The following is an 18,975-nucleotide window of genomic DNA, read 5'->3' on the forward strand; positions in this document are numbered from 1 at the left end:
ATCTTTGTTTCATTTACTTCTTCTTCTGGAATTTTGTTCTGTTCTTTCAGTTGGGCCATATTTCTTTGTCTCCTTAATTTGGCAGTCTCCCTATGTTCGTCTCTTTGTATTAGGTAGTGCTGCTTTGACTCCCTGTTTTGGTAGGATGGCCTATGGTAGACAAGACACCTGTAAATTGTGTGGGCCAGAGCCTTTTGTAATTATCAGGGTGAGGCAACATGCTTTACAACTTTGTGGTTCTGTATGGGGGAGGGTTTGGAGAGTGGGGACAGTGCCACTGCATGGCTTCTGGAGATTTGCCCAACACCCGCCTGTTTCAAGTCACTTTACACACTCTGCATATATCACTGGTGCCCTTCTAGCTGTTGCCCTGGTGGTGAATCCCAGAGTGTGTGGGTTTGCGTACAACCTACCCACTCTGAGACCGTGTGGGCCCTTTAAGTGGTGTCTCCTGAAAAACCGGCAGTTTCTTCCACTGTCCCAACCTCCACTGGTATTATAGCCAGAAGTTATGGGGATTTATCTTCCCAGCACTGGAACCCTGGGTTGTGCAATCTGGCCTGGGCCTGGGATTGCTCACTCCCAAGGTATCCCTCCAAATTTTTAGACACCACATGTGAATGTGGAACCACCCATCTGCCACCACCACTGCCACCACCACCACCTCTCTGTACCACACCACGTCTCCTCACCTCTCGGTTAATCTCTGTGCCTCCACCCCTTCTACCTGTCTGGATGAACGTGGCTTCTTTAAATCCTTGGTGGTTGGACTTCCATACAGTTTGATTTTCTGACATTTCTGGGTGTTACTTATTTTGAGGTTTAGTTGTATTTCTGTTGTGGTTGCACAAGGAGGCAAAGCATGTCTACCCATACCTCCATTTTGACCAGAATAACACCACACTATCTTAATTACTGTAGCTTTATAGTACGTTTTAAAATTGGAAGGTATAAGTCCTCCAGTTTTAATTTTAAAGATTCTTTTTGACTATTCTGAGGACCAGCCTTGCTTACATGGAATAAATTCCACTTATTCATGGTGTATAATTGCTTTCAATATATTAAAATATTGGTAGTATTCTAAGTTCAGGAGGGATATTTATAGGATGTTTTTTTTTTTTTTTGGGTAAAGTCTTTGTCTGTCTTTGCACTGGCTTCCTGAATGAGTTAAGAAGTGTTTCCCCCTTTTCTATTTTATGGAAGAGATTATGTAGAGTTAGTGTTAATAACCCCTTAAAGATTTGATAGAATTCTCTAGTGAGACTATATGGGCTTTGAGAATTCATTTTGGAGAGCTTTGTAATGAAAAGTTCCATTTCCTTAATAGTTACAGGACTCTTCAGATTATCTATTTTACTTTTGTTAAAATTTGGCAGTTTTTGGTACTTAAGGAATTGTTCCACTTCTAAGCTGTCATATTTGTGAGCATAAAGTTGTATGTCATACTCCAACCCTTATTTTTTTTTTAAGGCTGTAGTATCTGGAATGATATCCCCTCTTTCATTCCTAATATTAGTGATTTGTGTTCTGTTTTGCCAGTCTTGTTAGAGGTTCATCAATTTTACTGATATTATAAAGAACCAGCTTTTTAATTCCTTGTTTTTTTCTATTTCCAATTTTATTTTCTGCTCTTATTTTTATTTTATTCCTTTGACTTGCTTTTCTAGTTTCTTGAGGTAAGAACTTAAGTTATTGGAGGATTGAAGATGGCAGAGGAGAGGTAGAAGCTACACTAACCTCCTTCCAGGACCAAACTGGAATTACCACTAAATTGTAGAAAAATCATCCTGAATAACCAACTGAACACTAGCTTGAGAGAGGTCTTATAACAATGGACAGATAGAAATCTTCCTCAGACAGAGCACCCCTATCCACATGGCATCAGCCAGAGGGGAAGCAATAGCTCTGCCCACAGGAATTACTTTGCCTATAATGTGGTGCTTAAGCCCGGCTGCTGAGGAGTACAGCTGGAAGACATTCACTGATTAGCCCTACAGAAAGCCTGCAGGCAGAGGTGGATTCTGGGAGCTCTGACACTTGAGCTGATCCTCTCCTAGGCAGTGTGCTGATAAAAGCCAGTCTTGGTGCATAGCTTGGTTCTTTCTGTACACACCCACATCCAGCAGAGGGAGCCACAAACTATGGATTGTTGATAGCTCCAAACAGGTTGCTCAGGGCCAGTCACAGGCACAATTCAACTTAGGTCTGCATCAGAGTCTTGCAAATCTACTTAATACATAGCAAGAAACACAAAGAGGCAGCCAAAATGCGAGTACAAAGAAATAGCCCCAAATGAAAAAATAAGAGAAGTCTCCAGAAGAAGAACTAGATGAATTGGAGGCAAGCAATTTATCAGACAGAGAGTTTAGAGTAATGGTTATAAGGATACTCAACAGCATGAAAGAAGACATAGTAACCATAAAAGAGGACCAGTCACAAATAAGAATGCAATATCTGAAATAAATTACATACTGGAAAGAATAAACAGGATAAATGAAGCAGAGGATCGAATCAGTTAATTGGAAGACAAGATAGAAAAAAAAACACTCAAGCGAAGCAGTAAAAAGGAAAAAAGAATTTTAAAAAAGTAAGGAGAGCTTACTGAACATTTTGGACAACATGAAGTGTAATGACATCAGCATCATGGGGATACCAGAAGGAGAAGAGAGTAAGGGATAGAGAAACTATTTGAAGAAATGATCTCTATAAACTTCCCTAATCTGGTGAGGAAAAAGTTGCACAAGTCCAGTAAGCTCAGAGAGTCCCAAACAAATTGGATCCAAGGAGGTCTACACCAAGATACATCATCATTAAAACAGCAAGGCCTAAAGCAGGGTGTCAAACTCATTTTCACCAGGGGCCACATTAACCTCATGGTTGCCTTCAAAGGGCCGAATATAATTTTAGGACTTTATAAATATAACTACTCCTTAACTAGGGGCAAGGAGCTCGGTGCTGCTGCTGAATAGAAACAAGGTGCTGGGCCAGATAAAACAGGTAGAGGGCTGGATTCCTTGTGTTTGCCACCTGTGGCCTAAAGCAAGGAGAGAATCCTAAAGCTGCAAAAGAAAAGCAGGTGGTTACATACAAGGGAGTACCAATTAGACTGTCATCTAATCTCTCAAAGAAACATTTTAAGCCAGAAGGGAGTGGCATGAAATACACAAGGTGATGAAAAGCTAGGACCTACAACCAAGGCTTTTCCCAGCAAGGCTATCATTTAAAATCAAAGGAAAAGAGGCTTCTGGTCAAGATGGCAGCATAGGCAGGCATGGCTTGCTGCTTCACACAAACCATATCCAAATTACAATTAAAATATAGAACAACCACCACTCAGAACCATCAGAAATCAAGTTGAATAGAAGTCTGACAACTATAGTATTAAAGAAACCACATCCATCAAGACTGGTAGGAGGGCACAGATATGGAATGGGCTCCTCTCATGTGGTGGGTTAAAATTTGGGAGGGATACCTTGGGAGGAAGGAGTCTCATCCCCACACCAGGTCCCCCAGCCAAGGGTTCCACTGCCAGGAATATAAGCCCCCATAATTTCTGGCTGCAAAACCCAGCAGGGATTGAGTCAGTAGACGAAATTTTTGGAGCCCCAAGCAGTCCCTCTTAAAGAAACCCCACTCGGACTCACCTACTCAGATTCACTCCCTCTGTAGCGCCAGGGTGGCAGCTGGAAGGGCATCAGCGGCATACTGGGAGAGGCTGAAGTGTCTGGGATCAAGCCGAGCACAGGCCATTTTCCCTTTTTTGAGCCCTCCGCCCACAGAGCTATGGAGCCAGCAGGCTGGCGCCATATTTGAGATTCTATCAACCTTGCTAACACTCTTTGACCCCCACCCCCCATTGGAGATTCCCAGAGACTCCCTCCCACCCAACTTAAGGGACCACCCAAGTTGTTTTCCATATGCATGGCTGGTTTTGGCTCACACTTCACAGCTTCCTAAATCCTATCAAACAAGCAACAGCTGGCCTCAGTAAACTCCAGGCTGGGCACAAGCATCAGCCAGATTAGTTTCACAGCTTTGCTTCACTTGGGAATTTCCAAGCACAAAACAAGTAGCAGCCTTCTCAGATTGCTTTATAGCTCAGGAAATCTGACCCCAGGCAAAGCACAGATGGGGGCTGATATTGGCCCTCACCACCTGTGAAACCCCGGGGCCAGCACACCCAGTGGACAGCTATAGACCATGTCGGAGCACCACCACCTTGGCCCTGCACAGCTGATCCTGCACAGAAGGCAGAGGTTGGTGGCAAGGATTGACACAGCCAATCCTTGCAGCTTACTGGCCTGGGTAAATCCGTCCCATTGATCTGCCAACACCAACCAAGGTTCAACTACAAGAGGAGGGTGTACTCAGCCCACATGAAGGGTGCACCTTGAGTACACAGCTTGGGTGATAGGGGAGGCAGTGTCACCTGACCCTACAGGACAACAATATTCAGTTGTTTCCAAGAAATATTTAAAGTGATTTTAATGGATACATACCATATACAGAAATATAAATTACATATAGAAAAAAAAAAGGAAAAAAGGGACAAGAGTAAGGCTGGTGCAAAACTTCCTGTGATTTTCTACACTTGCAATAAATATCTTGTAAGAGAGCACATTGTTGGAGTATTTCCTGTGCCATCTATTACTGGGTCCTCAGAAGCACTTGGGATGTGGCATGGGGGCAGCACGGTGGACTCCTGACATGGAGGGACCCTCTGGATATGCTATAGAGTGAGTTAAGTTACCATGGAACTTACCCTATAGTACTCCATAGATTTCCTGCTCCTGAAACATCGCTGATTTTTTTCTTAAAGATTCCTGAGTTCTCTCTTTGAGAATGCTCATGGTTCTGAGTGGTGTAACCTAGTAGAAGACTCAGGCTACTAAGTTCTTGAGAAATCACATCTCATTTGGGTTCATTACAAGTCAGAGACTATCTACATATGCAGAGAATGGGAACCAAGGCTAAAACTAAGTCATTAATTCCTAAAGTTCTTGTTTTTAAAATTCTTCAGTTTGATTCTCAGAATCTAAGCCCAAACTTATTAAATGTAGACTTGCAGTGTCCTTGCCAAGTCACCTGGAAGTGCAGGTGATGCTGACGACATGCAGGAGCTAAGAAGTAGCCACTGAAGTGGTGCTGTGCCCGGTGACTAAATGACCACACTCCTTCCACTATGGGAGCTGTCTCTCTCCTGAGGAATAGAAGAACACAAAAAATCCAGTCAGCTGGGCTCAGTTGTCTGTGCATACAATACACAAGGTGTGCCTGATTGAGGTGCAAATCTTAGGTGAGTGGTGGCTGCTGGGACAGCAGATCTGAATCCAAAAATTATTTTTTAACTCTTCATAAAGTCAGACTCTCCCTAAGGGGTTAGCTTTCTCTTCCTATCTTTCTTGACCCTCCCCCAAACATCTTTAATATCTGAAAATTTCTTACAGTCTCATTCACTCTGCCTTTTGCTGAGTTTTAACATCTTCAAGGCCTCCTTAGATTGAAAAAAAAGGTACCCTGCTTCATTCATCAGTCTATCCACCATTCATTCATAAAGCCCTCATCTAAAAGGTTTAGCTTCATATTTTAGTACTTCTCTGAAGTTATTTTTCAAAGATCACTAATTACCTCTTCCTAACCAAATTTAGTTGCTTTTCTTCACACATTCTTCCACTTGATCTTTTGGCTTTTTCAACTTGGTTTGTCAGGGCAAGGACAATGGTTCACATTCCTCATATTTCTCTTTGTATTGGTGGGGACTGTTTTATTAAGGTTCTGAATATCTGCAGCTGCAGTCCATGAATGTGACCTTTCTTATCCTATTTGAAATGGCAAGATAAGGTATCTATCCCAAAACATATTGATCAAAATGCACCATATATGTATGTATATTCATGCTGCTACTTTAAAAAATTTTGTGTGTTTCCATTTTATCAGGAAAGTGAGTTTTAGGGCAGGAGGGTTCTAATCAGAAAGCTATGGGATAAATACTCTCTGACACAAAGGAAAGCAACAAAATGGGGCAAAAGGAAGTTGTTCAGGGTTTGCTAAAAAAAAAAAACCCTAGACATTTTCAAGGATAGACATTTCACTGAAAGGAGAAGATGAAGTATCCTGATCTAAATATATATATATATTTTTTATTAAGACAGAGTCAAGAAAAAAGAAAAACAATCTGGGACTCTACAGAAAGTTTGAGTTTAGCTTGGAGAGTAAAGAATGCAGTGATTTTCTCTTAGAAAAGGTATTAGAACAGGTATGTACAGATGAAGTTCAGAACAAATCAGAAATATCATGAAAAGTCCTTTCTGATAGGGCATGATTGGGAAGAAGGGTAATCAATTTGAAGGAGGCCAGTACACAGAGACCACTTAGTCTGAAATCACTGGGGTTTAAAACTTGATGTTACTGCTTCTTACATTTCTGAGGTTGCAGCCTTTGGTGGAGTGAAAAGACCAGAGACCTAAAATGAGAAGATCTCAGCTAGTGTCCTAGTTCTGGAGTCAAATGAGAGATTCCTCAACATAACTTCTGTTTTCTCACGGGCACTATTCAGAAAACAGCTCTTAGCTATTTGGCACTCCAATGAGACCATTTACATGGAAGTTCTTGTCTTTTTTAAAAATATTATGCTTGAGAGTGAAGATTCCATGTGAGCCAAAGGATTTTTTTATTAATTCGTATTTTTCTGAATATTTAATAAAGTATTTTTAATAATTATTTTGTAAAAACAAGTTATGGTGAAGCTGTAGCTGCTAAAAGCCTGATTTAAGAAAATAGTAATAGGCTTCCAGTCAAGACATAGGTAGGTAGGCATAGGCGTAGGTAAGCTTCATTTCCTCACACAGCCAAAAGAATAGCAACCAATATAAAAACAACAACAACAATGACAAAACTGGAACTGACAGAAAATCGAACTGCATAGAAGTCCAACAACCGAGGAATTAAATATTTGTCCAGACTGGTAGGAGGGGTGAGGACAGAAAGCTGGGCTGTGAAGATGCATAACAAGGCAGCAGCTGGAAGAGCAGGGCAGGCAAAGCAGCAGCAGGCAGATTGGGTGGTCCCACATTCGTGTGCGGATAAGCTGGGAGAAACAACTGGGGAGAGAGACAGACCGCACAATCCAGGGTTCTAGTGTGGGAAACTAAAGACTCAAAACCTCTGGCTATAAAATTCTGTGGGGGTTGCAGCAGCGAGAGAAACTCCCAATCTCACAGGACAATTTGCTGATGAGACCCACAAGGCCCTAAAATGTACACAAACCCACCCACCTGGGAATCAGTACCCGAAAGGGCACAATCTGCTTGTGGGGAGTGAGGGAAGTGCCTGAAATCAGGGTGAGAGCCAAGCAAGCAGCATTGTTTCCTCCCTGACCCCTCCCCAACATACAGCACCACAACACAGCACAGCAAGTTGCCCCACCCTAGCAATAACCTAAGGCTCTGTCCCTTACACCAAGGTGCACCAAGACAAAGAACTATGTCCCAAATGAAATAGATCAAAACTCCAGAAAAAGAACTAAGTGACAAGGAGATAGACAACCTATCAGATGCAGAGTTTAAAACACTGGTAATCAGGATGCTCACAGAAATGATTGAGTATGGTTGCAGAACAGAGGAAGAAGTAATGGCTATGCAAAGTGAAATCAAGAAAAACATACAGGAAACCAATAGTGAAGGGAAGGTAACTGGGATCAAATCAAAGATTTGGAACAAAAGGAAGAAATAAACATTCAACTGAAACAGAATGAATAAACAAGAATTCAAAAAAAAATGATGAGAGGCTGAGGAACCTCTGGGACGACTTTAAACATTCCAACATCCGAATCATAGGGTGTGCCAAAAGGAGAAGAGGAAGAGCAAGAAATTGAAAACTTATTTAAATAAATAATGAAGGAAAGCTTCCCTAACCTGGCAAAGGAAATAGACATGAAAGTCCAGGAAACTCAGAGAGTCCCAAAGAAGTTGGACCCAAGGAGAAACACACCAAGACACATCATAACTAAGTTACCCAAGATTAAAAATAAGGAGAGAATCTAAAAAGCAGCAAGAGGAAAGGAGTTACATACAAAGCAGTTACCATAAGACTAGCAGCTGATTTCTCAAAAGAAACCTTATAGGCAAGAAGGGGCCGGAAAGAAGTATTCCAAGTCATGAAATGCAAAGACCTACATTCAAGATTACTCTATCCAGCAAACATATCATTTAGAATGGAAGGGCAGATAAAGTGCTTCCCAGATAAGGTCAAGTTCAACGAGTTCATCATCACCCAGACTTTATTATATGAAATGTTAAAGGGACTTAACTAAGAAGTAGAAGAAGATCAAAACTATGAAGAGTAAAATGACAACAAACTCACAACTATCAACAACTGAACCTAAAAACAAAAACAAACTAAGCAAACATAGAACAGGAAGAGAATCACAGAAATGGAGATCACATGGAGGGTTATCAGCAGGGAGAGGGTGGGGAGAGAATTGGGGGAAAAGGTACAGGGAATAAGAAGCATAAATGGTAGGTACAAAATAGACAGGGGAAGGTTAAGGATAGTGTAGGAAATGGAGAAGCCAAAAACTTCTATGTGTGACTCATGGACATGAACTAAGGGGGGTACTAATCCTGGAAGGAGGGATGGTGCAGGATGGAGGGCGTAAATGGGAGAAATGATATGAGACAACTGTAATAGCATAATCAATAAAATATACTTAAAAAATAGTAATAAATTGTATGCACTCAAGGGGTAAAACAAACTTCAAGTTATACATAATCAAAGATCACCATCTAGTGGCCCAAGTGTTTTATAACTTCAGAAGGTAGCTACAGGTGCCAAAGACTTCTTCAGAGGCTAAGGAGGTGTGTGGGAAGCACTCAGCCCCACCAAGCAGAGGAGAAGAGTAAGATTTTGGCCTCACTAAAGGCATTCAATGTTCGGGTTACACACAAAGCACTATGTCCTTCTAACCTACCAATCTTTCAAATCAAGTTTTGGTCCTGGCCTCTGGTCACTCAGAATATGAGTGGACAGTTGAATGTGATTAAAGTAAAGCGATAGCTCTTTGGGAGATAAGCTCAGAGACATCCAAAACAATGAGGGCTTTAAAAATTATCTTCAGTGAAATCTTTGCCTCTCACCAGCAACTTTACAATAAAAAATATGGTTTACTTGTGGTAGAATTATTGCTGTGCACATCTGTATGATAAAGGAAGCTTTCAGAAAATGAAGAAATAAAGTCACCAGGAAACAGCACTGCCCCACACAGCATGACTGAAAAGGGCACAGGTTTGAGAGTCAGAGGACTGTTCAGATTCTGGCTTTGCTACATGTTGCCGGCATGACTCTGAGCATGTTCCTTCATCTCACTGAACCTCGCCTGGCTGTTAAAAGGATTATATGAAATAAGGCTTGAAAAGGGCTTACCCCAGTGTCTGGAACATAACTGGCATTCCTTTCACCCTTCTCTAACTTAAAAGAAACCACATAATTTAACTTAGCAGAAAATAAAGACAAGAAGGAAATTAAAAGAAAATAGGGTTTGGGTTAAGGCCCAAAGCTGGCTTTTAAATTGCATTTCTCTATTAAAATGAAGTTCAGAGACAGTTTAGTCACTTTATAATTGAAGTAACAGCAGTTTTCCCAGATCTAACTGATCCTGTGCTTTCCCTCAGGATGTAATTTTCTTACTGGATTTAACACAGGAGGAAGGGTTGTACCTACTGTAAAGTGAAGTCAATAGTACAAATCTCACCCAGTGTTACAAGGATTAAATGAGGTGTAGCATAAATGTCCGTAGCACAGTATCAGCTAGGATACTACTAATTTTCATTATTACTGGTCTTTGCCTCTCTCATGGGACATCTGTGGGAATATGATGTGATTGTCATTGATTATTTCAGAAATGTCTACAGGCCTTCACTGCCATCTTCACAAATCACTGTCACCAAGGTGCTTCCCTAGAAAGACCAGCATAGTGGCTCATAGGTATCTGTTCCTTTGTACACACACACTGTGTGCACTGGTTTTTAAACAAATTATAGCAGAATCTGCATTTCCAAATGTGTGCTATATGCTTCAAAGTGTGTGAGACTAAAATTCTTGTTCCTATAATATCCCTCCCCTTGGGAACTGCTCTTAGAGCTACATATCCCTTTATGTCAACAGAATCAAAACAGAAAAAGGATTCTGGACAAATAGAGAAATAGATTTTTCTACGTAGCTTGTAAGATGACTCCGAAGGTAGTTCATAAATACTACCTTCAGATACCTGTAGTATCTTGAGTTGTGACAGCATAACTTTGCAAAATGACATTAAAAGAATACCATTGCCCTGGCTGGTATGGCTCAGTGGATTGAGTGCTGGCCTGTGAACCAAGGTGTTGCTGGTTCAGTTCCCAGTCAGGGCACATGCCTGGGTTGCGAGTCAGGTCCCCAGTTGTGGGTGTGTGAGAGGCAACCACATATTGATATTTCTCTCCCTTTCTTTCTGCCTCCTTTCCCCTCTCTCTAAAAAATAAAATGAAATTAAATTAAATAAAAATAAAATAAAACAAAACAAAATAATAAAATAAAATAATAAAATAATAAAATAAAATAAAATAATAAAAATAAAATAAAATATATAAAATAAAATAATAAAAAATAAAATAAAATAAATTCAAAATAAATAAATACAAATAAAATAAATAAAATAAATAAAAAATAAATAAAATAAAATAAAATAAAAAATAAAATAAAATAAATAAAATAAAATAAAATAATAAAATAAAATACCATCACCCTGACCAGTGTGGCTCAGTTGCTCAGTTGCTCAGTTGTGTTATACGGCAAAGCAAAGGTTGCCAGTTTGGTTCCCAGTCAGGGCATGTGCCTAGGTTTGCAGTTTTGGTCTCTGGTCGGGGCTCATAGGAAAGGCAACCGATCAATATGTTTGCATCACGTGGATGTTTCTCCCCGTCTTTCTCTCTCCCTTCTGCTCTCCCTAAAAATAAATAAATAAAATCTTCAAAAGAATATCATCATTTGGGTATATTAATTATGAAATGATTTTTAAAGTTACATCTTTTTAAAAAAAATGGTTTCTATTCAGAGGTCCAAAAGCCTACATCCCTCTTAGCAACACTTTCAGGCTGATAAATTGACCTGTACCGTGATAACCTTGCCTGTTCACAGAATCCTCAAGTTTTGAATCACATTTGATCTTTTTTCTTATGTTGATCAGTTCAATGATCCTTTCCCAGGAAGAGAGTGGGGGTTTCAGAGGACCTCACCTTTGACTACAACAGGGTCTTGCACACTGACTTGAAGCGCCAGAAGTAGCACATACATCCTCTGTCACACCACGTGTTCTAATTTGGGGTATGGAAATACAGTTGCTAAGTAAAGCAAAGCAGCTGTGACAGGAAGTAAAGCTTCAGCCATCAAGACCAGTGTTCAAGTCCTGGCGCCACTACTCACTTGGTGCTTAATTATTCTGAGCCTCATTTCCTCATCTGTGAAATGGAGGGACCTGAAGATGAGAAAGCCTTTTGTAAGCATCCAGCACCTCACCTGCCTTCTGCACTCACTAGGTCCCTTCTAGCTCTGTAAGAGGTGTCTCACCACAGGGCTAGCTGAGCAAAACAGGGAAGAGGTATCCTCAGCAGTGGTATGTGAGGTGACCTTGTCAGCTGTGGCCAAGCCTGGCTGAGGAGTCCCTTCTGACCGCGCCCTACCCTCAACAGGATGTCCCAAGCTCACCGAGCGCCTCTCCACATTCCCTTTTTTCCTGCCATTCTTGCCTGGGATGACATCCAGTGAGCGGTAGCTGGGTGGCTTCTCCTCAGGCCAGTTTGGGGAGTGGGAACGACGGCGGTGGGCCCCCCAGCTCCGGGGTTGCCTCTCCTTCTCCTCTTCAGAGCTCCAAGAACTGAGGCCTGAGGGCAGGGGAGGGGAGTAGCTGCGGTGCCTGCGTGTCTGGTGCCTGTGGGTGCTCTCCCGGGGGCTGGGCCTGCGGGGTCTGTCTAGGTAACGGCTCCGGCTCCGGCTCCGGCTCCTCTGGCTCCGGAGGGGCAGGTGGTTGAGCCACTGCCAGCGGTCCTCACTGGATGAAGGGCCTTCGCTGAGGCTTTCCCCATCTGACCAGGGCATGGGAGATGTGTTCAGCCTGGAGCTGCGGTGCCTTCCACCCCGAAGCTGGTCCAGCTCCCTTCGTTCCAATGCCCATCGCTTAGGCTCCCGGTCCTGGAGCTCCTGGTGGAACTCAGAGAGGTGGTGCTGCCTTCTCTCCTCGCTCAAATGCCAGGGTCCTGGAGAAACTGGGGGAAGCCATTGCTGGCGGGAGGAGTTGCTGGTCCTCTGAGAAGATGGCAGGTGTCTGATCAGTGGGGGCAGGCGGATGATTCTGCGTTCCACAACCTCCGAGCCCAGGGAGGACAGCATACTGTGGGGTTGGCCAGATATGGCTTTGAGGTCAGGGGTCAGGGGTAGGGCCGGGTTGAAATTCCGCAACTCTTTCTCCAAATACTCCAGGACACCATTGGTGATGGGAGGGTGAGCAGCGGTCTGGGTCATTGGCATCTGTGGGAGGCTGGATTGCAGGGACAAATCTGTATGAAGACAAGGATAAGAATTTGGAGAAAAGCTGACCCACAGCGTGCTCCTCAGAACTGGGACACCAAAAGGCCACATTATTTAGTTTGTGTCCATCCCTCCCACCCTCAACCATATACACACCCTCCATATTGGTCAAAAAGGCCTGAGGCAGCCCATGTTCCTACCCTTGCCCTCTCCCACCCTAAATCTCTGGCAAGGTTTACCTCGCTGCAGCAGTTGGTTCATTGGATAAGATGAAAACTGGGAGCTTCTGTCCGCCCCCCAGTACAGGGGTTTTTCCATCATCTGAGGGCCTAGGGCCTGAGCCTGCTTCATGCGGCGGTGGCGGGCCAGGGCTGTAGGGGGAAAAGGTAAAATGCAGACACTTACCCAGGGCAAGGCCCACATCCCCCACTTCACTTCTCACTGCCCAGCAGCCTTGCCAGAAGGCCAGTTCCCCTCCTCAAAGTTCATTATGAACTATCTTGCATGGGAGTTAGAGGCAAAGGAGTAGGAATCAATTGTTTCTCTGGGAATGAACTGGGAATAAATTCTTTTGGCAAGACTGCGATTCCCGCACCTCTGGTGAGTATACTCTTAAAACTGACTTCCTAATCTTGAAAACATTTCATCATCCTGCCCATTCCCAAGGTCACCTATAATGTATAGGGACATACATGGTAATTAGCAGGCAGTAAATTCTCAGGCCACAGACCAACAAGGTCTTCAGCCACAGGCCAAATATAGCTGGTACAGATGCAAGAGTTTAGAGGAGGCTGTGAGTCAGGGGCTGCCAGGGAAGTTCAGGGCTGCCTATTCAGAGTGGAAAAACAAAAAGAGAAGGATGTAGATGCTGAGGTAAATGGGCAGAGTTACTGGTAAAGAATGTTTCTAGCTAGTACCCTGGCCCAGTAGGAGAAAACCAGTGGAAGGTAAGAGAAAGCAAAAAGCTGAAGTGGATCCAGTGGACGTTTTGTACCCTTCTCCTCGACCTTAGTAAGTGTTGGGGTTTTCCCTACATAGTGGGGAATCTCTAAGGGGTGGGGTGAGACAGAGAAGGGACAAAGGAAATACCATTTCCTATCAGGGCAAAAATAATAACAAAAAAGCAGCACAAGGTTTCCATGGAAATGTGACTCTAGTCCCCTCGGTGCAGTTGGTCTGAAGCTCACCACCCACAGTGAGTGAATCTTAAAAACAAAAGCATTTGGTTGTTTTTGTTCATGAATTTCTGTTTCGAGGTAACTTTGATGAGTGCCACGTCTCCCAAAGTCCCTGACTACCCATGTGTGTAGGAAGTGTGCTTGTGTGTTTGAGTGCAGGAAGTGCCTGCCTCAGGCCCCCAGCCTGGCACTCTCACCTCCTCCTGGGTTCCCACGCCCTGAGGCCACCCCTGACACAGCAGGCTCTGCCTGAAGCCTCCTTCTGCCACAGTAGAGGGGAAAGAAGGCAGGCATTTTGGACCCAGCAGCACAGGGTAGAGGATTTGCTGAGGCCACCTGGACAGCTACTCAGTGGCTTGTCTCCAGTGTGAAGAAAACTTCCAGCACAACAGGAAGTGGTTGTACCAGAGGCCCCAGAAATGTCTGGAGCTCCAGCCCTAGTGGTGAGTCGCAGCCCAGCCTGGAGGAAATTGAATGCAAACTCATAGCAGCTCACCCAGCTGCTACACCTTCAAGACAATGGACAGCACTCCAGACCCTCCAAAGACAAGTCCACATGCTCAGTACTTTCCTCCTGCTTTTGCCAACACCTGCCTCCCCAGCTCCCTGTGTGTGCCACCATCAGCATACACAATGCCCTGCATGATGTGTGCCACTTTACATAAGCTAACTGGTCCTCAGAGAAGTCTTCAGTGTGGGATCAGATAAGGAAGTTGGGCTCCTAGAGGTTACCTCCCCAGCCCACAGTCCAACAGTAGGTGACTGGCAGAGGCAGGGTGTGACACTGTGTCTGACACCCATGTCTGTACTCTCTCTGCCAAATCACCGAGTCCCTAGACTCCTTTATTTCTGTGAAGCAAAAAACCCTTGCTCAGCACTACCTCCTCATTTCTCTCCAGCTCATCTCTGCACTTTTCAAAATCCTCAAAATCCTGCCCCCAAGACCCGGGACATCCGATTCCATTGGGAACAACCTTATACATCCCCTGCGCCTCTAATTGACTCCTGGCTTCCTCTCTTAAAAGTATTCCCCAAAGGGCCAAAATAATTTTAGGCCGTCCTAAATTATAACTACTTTTTAACTGTTAAAAAGTCGAAATTACATTTGGCCTTTTGAAAGCAACCCTGAGGCTGATGTGCCCACCCCTCCACCACCCTACCAGTGAAAATGAGTTGGACACCCCTACTCTAAATGGTTCCATTCCCCTTTTTGGCCACTTTCTTCACCTACTCTCCAATTGAATAGGAGAGAAAGGGAGCATTAGGCTTACTCCTTGCTCTCTAAATACTTTTCTAATTTTTAAAAAAATCCTCACCTGAGCATTTGTTTATTGATTTTACACAGAGAAGAAGGGAGGGGGGTAGAGCAGAGGAGAGGGGAGGGGAGTGGAGGGGAAAGGAGAAAAGGAAGGAGAATGGAGGAGAGAGAACATGGATTGGTTGCTTCCCCCAAGGGTCACAACCTAGTCATGTGCCCTGACCAGGGGTTGAACCCACAATGTTTTGCTATAACAGATGATGCTCCAATCAACAATGCCACTCTGCTAGGGCTCTCCTAATGACCTTTAATGTTAAATGGACTCTGTGCAGATAACTCTCTAAGGATCCTTCCAGGTCCTCCATGATATTTGGTTCAAATTTTCACACACTCCAGAGAGTCACCCATCTGTTCCTTTCTTAGCTTCTACCACCTTTTTTCTCAGTGGTCCTCCCTTCCCTGATGCACAGGAACTAATAACAGTAGAAAACACAGCCTCTGAGCTTCTCCCTTGCCCATCCTGACCCTGGAAACAGCCCCATGGGGACATATAAACTATCAAGATTTTCTGCTGCTCAGCTAAAGGGGAATCAGACAGGCAATAAAATAAGAAGCACAGAGAAAGCAACACAGCTTCAAAAGACTCCTAGAAAGTTATCTCGGAACCACAGTGGAGTAAAGTCTTCCTTGGTCACCTTTAATGAGCTGATTAAAAATGCAGACGCCTGGGTCCCACTTCCCAGAAACTCTCCTTCAGTCTAATGCAAGGCAAGAAAATCTGTTTTCAATAAGTTCCCTCATTCTAATGCAGGGAGTAAAATTGGAGTTGACTATTGAGGATCCTCAAAACCTTTTGAAAAGTATGATCCTCAGGGATAGGTTTCCTTACACATAGCTTTGAGGGTCAGATGGACTTAACTGGAATCCCAGCATGTACTAGCTGTGTGATGCTGAGTGAGTTTTCAGAGGGTCTAAACCAAGTCTCCTCATATGTGAGATAGGAGTAATACTTACTTCACCAGATTGTTGAGGTTAAGTGAGGTAATACACAAAAAGTGCCTAACATATGACTGTCAACAAATAGTGGCTCTCACTGTTTTAATAAATTATTAGAATAAGCTACTTCTTTTGCTGTAGATCCCATAGGAGACAAAAGTACATATTTGGAGACTAAACCACCCAATGCACATTCATCTTCATTTCTCAGGAAAACCTGGAGCATATTCTTTAAGATGTCTCCTTCCTGATAGAAATGACACTCAAAACCTCCCCCTCCCCCAGAGACCTGCGCCTCTTGTCTTCTGCAGCCAGTGTCATCTGTGGGCATCATCTGTGGTTCCCCTGAAGAGCTCCAACTGCACTTGCTTGTAACTGCTTACCATTCTTTACTACCTCTTTTCCACTCTTACAGAACTCACTCTTTGCCCTCTTTTGATCTAGAGTCACACAGTCCTTTTGCTTTTTCCCATATTACCAGTTGCCCATATGACTTGACTGGCTAGTCATTTCATTAACATCCTCAGGAGCTTTCTAGAATCCCACACCCTTTGAACCCTTACACACTCAGCTTTAGGGAACTACCAGCACATGCTTCCTGGCCACACACTGCTAGAGCTGACTGCACTGTAGGGGAACTGACCTCAAGTAGCCCTCTTCCCATCCTGACTTTCCCTGACTGATCTGTCAACCCTGCTTCCCTCGTCGAGAGCAGCAGTTTAAACATATCCCATTTCTCATGTCTTATCCTTCTCATGAATTTTCAGCTGATGATATCGTCTTTGTTGAGGAAGAGGAGCCAGCCCTGGGTAAGGAATCAAGAGACCTAGTTCTAGTCCAGGCTCTACCACTAACAGTGTATACTTGTGAGAAAGTCTCACTAGGCCTCACATCCCACACCTGTGAGGCTGATGGGGCAGTGTGGGGCACAGATCAGAGATTCCATTGTGGCCTGTGGCCTACTGCAGGGTGTGCCACAGGTTCTGTGGGGAGGAGGGCCAGTAAACGATCTAGGGATGAAAACTGTTTCTCTGGTTCTCACAGAAAAAAATAAGTTTCCATTTCAATAACTTTCATTTTTAATGTCTACTGTTGGTTGTTTATTAGTACTAAGTAAATTATCAAAAGTTAATGAAATGTGCCCTGACTGGTATGGCTCAGTGGGTTGGGCATTATCCTGAAAGGCAAAAGGTCACAGGTTCAATTCCCAGTCAGAGCACGTGTTTGGGCTACAGGTCTGGTCCCCAGTTGGCGTGTGTACAAGAGATAACCAACTGATGTTTCTCTCTCTCTTTTTCTCCCTCCCTTGCCCTCTCTCTAAAAATAAACAAAACCTTTTTTAAAAAAGAGTTACTGAAATGTGGTGTCATTTTCATTTTTCTCCTCTACTAACTCTCACTGGAAAGTGGAGCAGGTTAGGGAGGTTGGCTGTGGTCAGAGAAATTCAAGAACCACTGACATCATTCTTAAAGCTCTCTTCAGTGTCTGGAAGTTTGATTTGTCCAATGTGATCTGCCTCAGCTTCCTCCCTTATATTTTAATCATTGTCTATATTATAATGACTTGCTTGCTCTCTTCAGAGGTCAGGCTGTCTTTCCTTTCTTTTCTTTTTTTTTTAAGATTTTTATTTATTTATTTTTAGGGAGGGAAGGGAGTGGGGGGAGAGAGGGAGAGAGAGAGAGAGAGAGAGAGAGAGAGAGAGAGAGAGAGAGAGAGAGAGAGAGAGACATCATTGTGCGGTTGCTGGGGGTTATGGCCTGCAACCCAGTAATGTACCCTAGCTGGGAATCGAACCTGGGACACTTTGGTTCCCAGCCCGCGCTCAATCCACTGAGCTACGCCAGCCAGGGCTTCCTTTCTTTTCTAAAGGTAGTCATTTCACCATAAGCCTGATATCACTCCTATTGGCTCCATCACTCCTTGGTGTTCACCTCCCTTTACTGATTTTCCATAAGCCTTGGGTCTTGGCCTACAAATATGCTTATGGTTCTCTTTTACAAAACCAAACAAAAAAGTCACACACACACACACACACACACACACACATTCTTCTCTATCTAAGAGCTTTCCTAACAACTTCTGCCTCCTCCATTTAATCTCCTCTCGTCACCAAACTTCTCAGGACAGTGACTCACTTCGGAAGTGACCTCATCTGCTCCAGTCTAGGGACCTTTATTTGTGGACTGTATTTCTTGCCTTCACCAGTTCTTCTAAATGAACTCTAACCACTTAGGAGGAACTACCCTCCCCGGGAACCTATTTATCAGCTGACCGACAGTGGATACATCTATCATTTGTGGAGGGTTTGCCCTCAGTTCTACCTGTTTTGAGTGTCCCACTGATTTAGGGATTCTAATAAGGCTTTGAGATGGTTTTCCTTATCTCTTCCTGTACATTACTACTCCAGCGACAGTGACTTCTTCATGGCATCTCCTCTGGAGTCTCCTTGAAGGTAGGGAGCACCACAGTCCAATATTGAGTTTTCTGCTATTTTTCCCCTTTTTAAGAAGTTTATTGGTATTATAGCCAACCATTGTGATCTACACATAGAAGTTGTGGCAGGCTCTACTGTGGGAAATTCAAGCTCTTATAAGTCAGATAAACATGGATTAAACACTGTGCTACCACTGCTACTTACTGTGTGACTTCTCTGACCTTCCGTGACCTCATCTGTTAAAAAGTGATGATACCTGCCTTCTAGGGTTGTGAAGGTTCAATAGGGAAATATATGCAAAGGGCCTACACAGCCCAAACATCCAATAAAAGTTAGTTCTCTTTTCCTGTAAGACAGCAACCTCAGAACACAGGCCTGAAACCAGACTTAGACCATTGACCTTCTTGACACTGTAGATTAGGTTTTGTTTCCATCTTAAGAGGCAATTCCTTATTTTCCCCTTTTAAAAATTCCCTTTCAAAAGGACCAAAATGATAAGAGTGTCTATCTTTGGATACTAAGATTAGTCTGTACATATTCCAGAATTTCTAAAA

At 43.4% G+C, this 18,975-nt stretch overlaps 1 protein-coding gene across 4 annotated transcripts in view; it reads right to left on the reverse strand.

The window, feature by feature from the left end:
* Window positions 1-18,975, reverse strand: part of ILDR1 (immunoglobulin like domain containing receptor 1) — a 40,569-nt gene continuing 21,594 nt past the window's right edge. For 2 of the 4 annotated variants that reach the window (XM_045850767.1, XM_045850765.1), the window contains 3 exons: window positions 12,795-12,926; window positions 11,737-12,584; window positions 4,460-5,200 (listed from right to left, as the gene is read on the reverse strand). In XM_045850767.1, the coding sequence (XP_045706723.1) occupies window positions 5,159-5,200; window positions 11,737-12,584; window positions 12,795-12,926 (1,022 nt within the window). In that variant the 3' untranslated portion in view covers window positions 4,460-5,158. Of the gene's footprint in view, window positions 151-4,459; window positions 5,201-11,736; window positions 12,585-12,794; window positions 12,927-18,975 lie in introns of those variants that run through there. The other 2 variants (XR_006787117.1, XM_045850766.1) reach the window with 2 other exon arrangements.

This window comes from Phyllostomus hastatus, unplaced genomic scaffold (genome assembly GCF_019186645.2).
Source record: "Phyllostomus hastatus isolate PE091 unplaced genomic scaffold, TTU_PhHast_1.1 phas_contig_86, whole genome shotgun sequence".
Taxonomy (NCBI): Eukaryota; Metazoa; Chordata; class Mammalia; order Chiroptera; family Phyllostomidae; genus Phyllostomus; species Phyllostomus hastatus.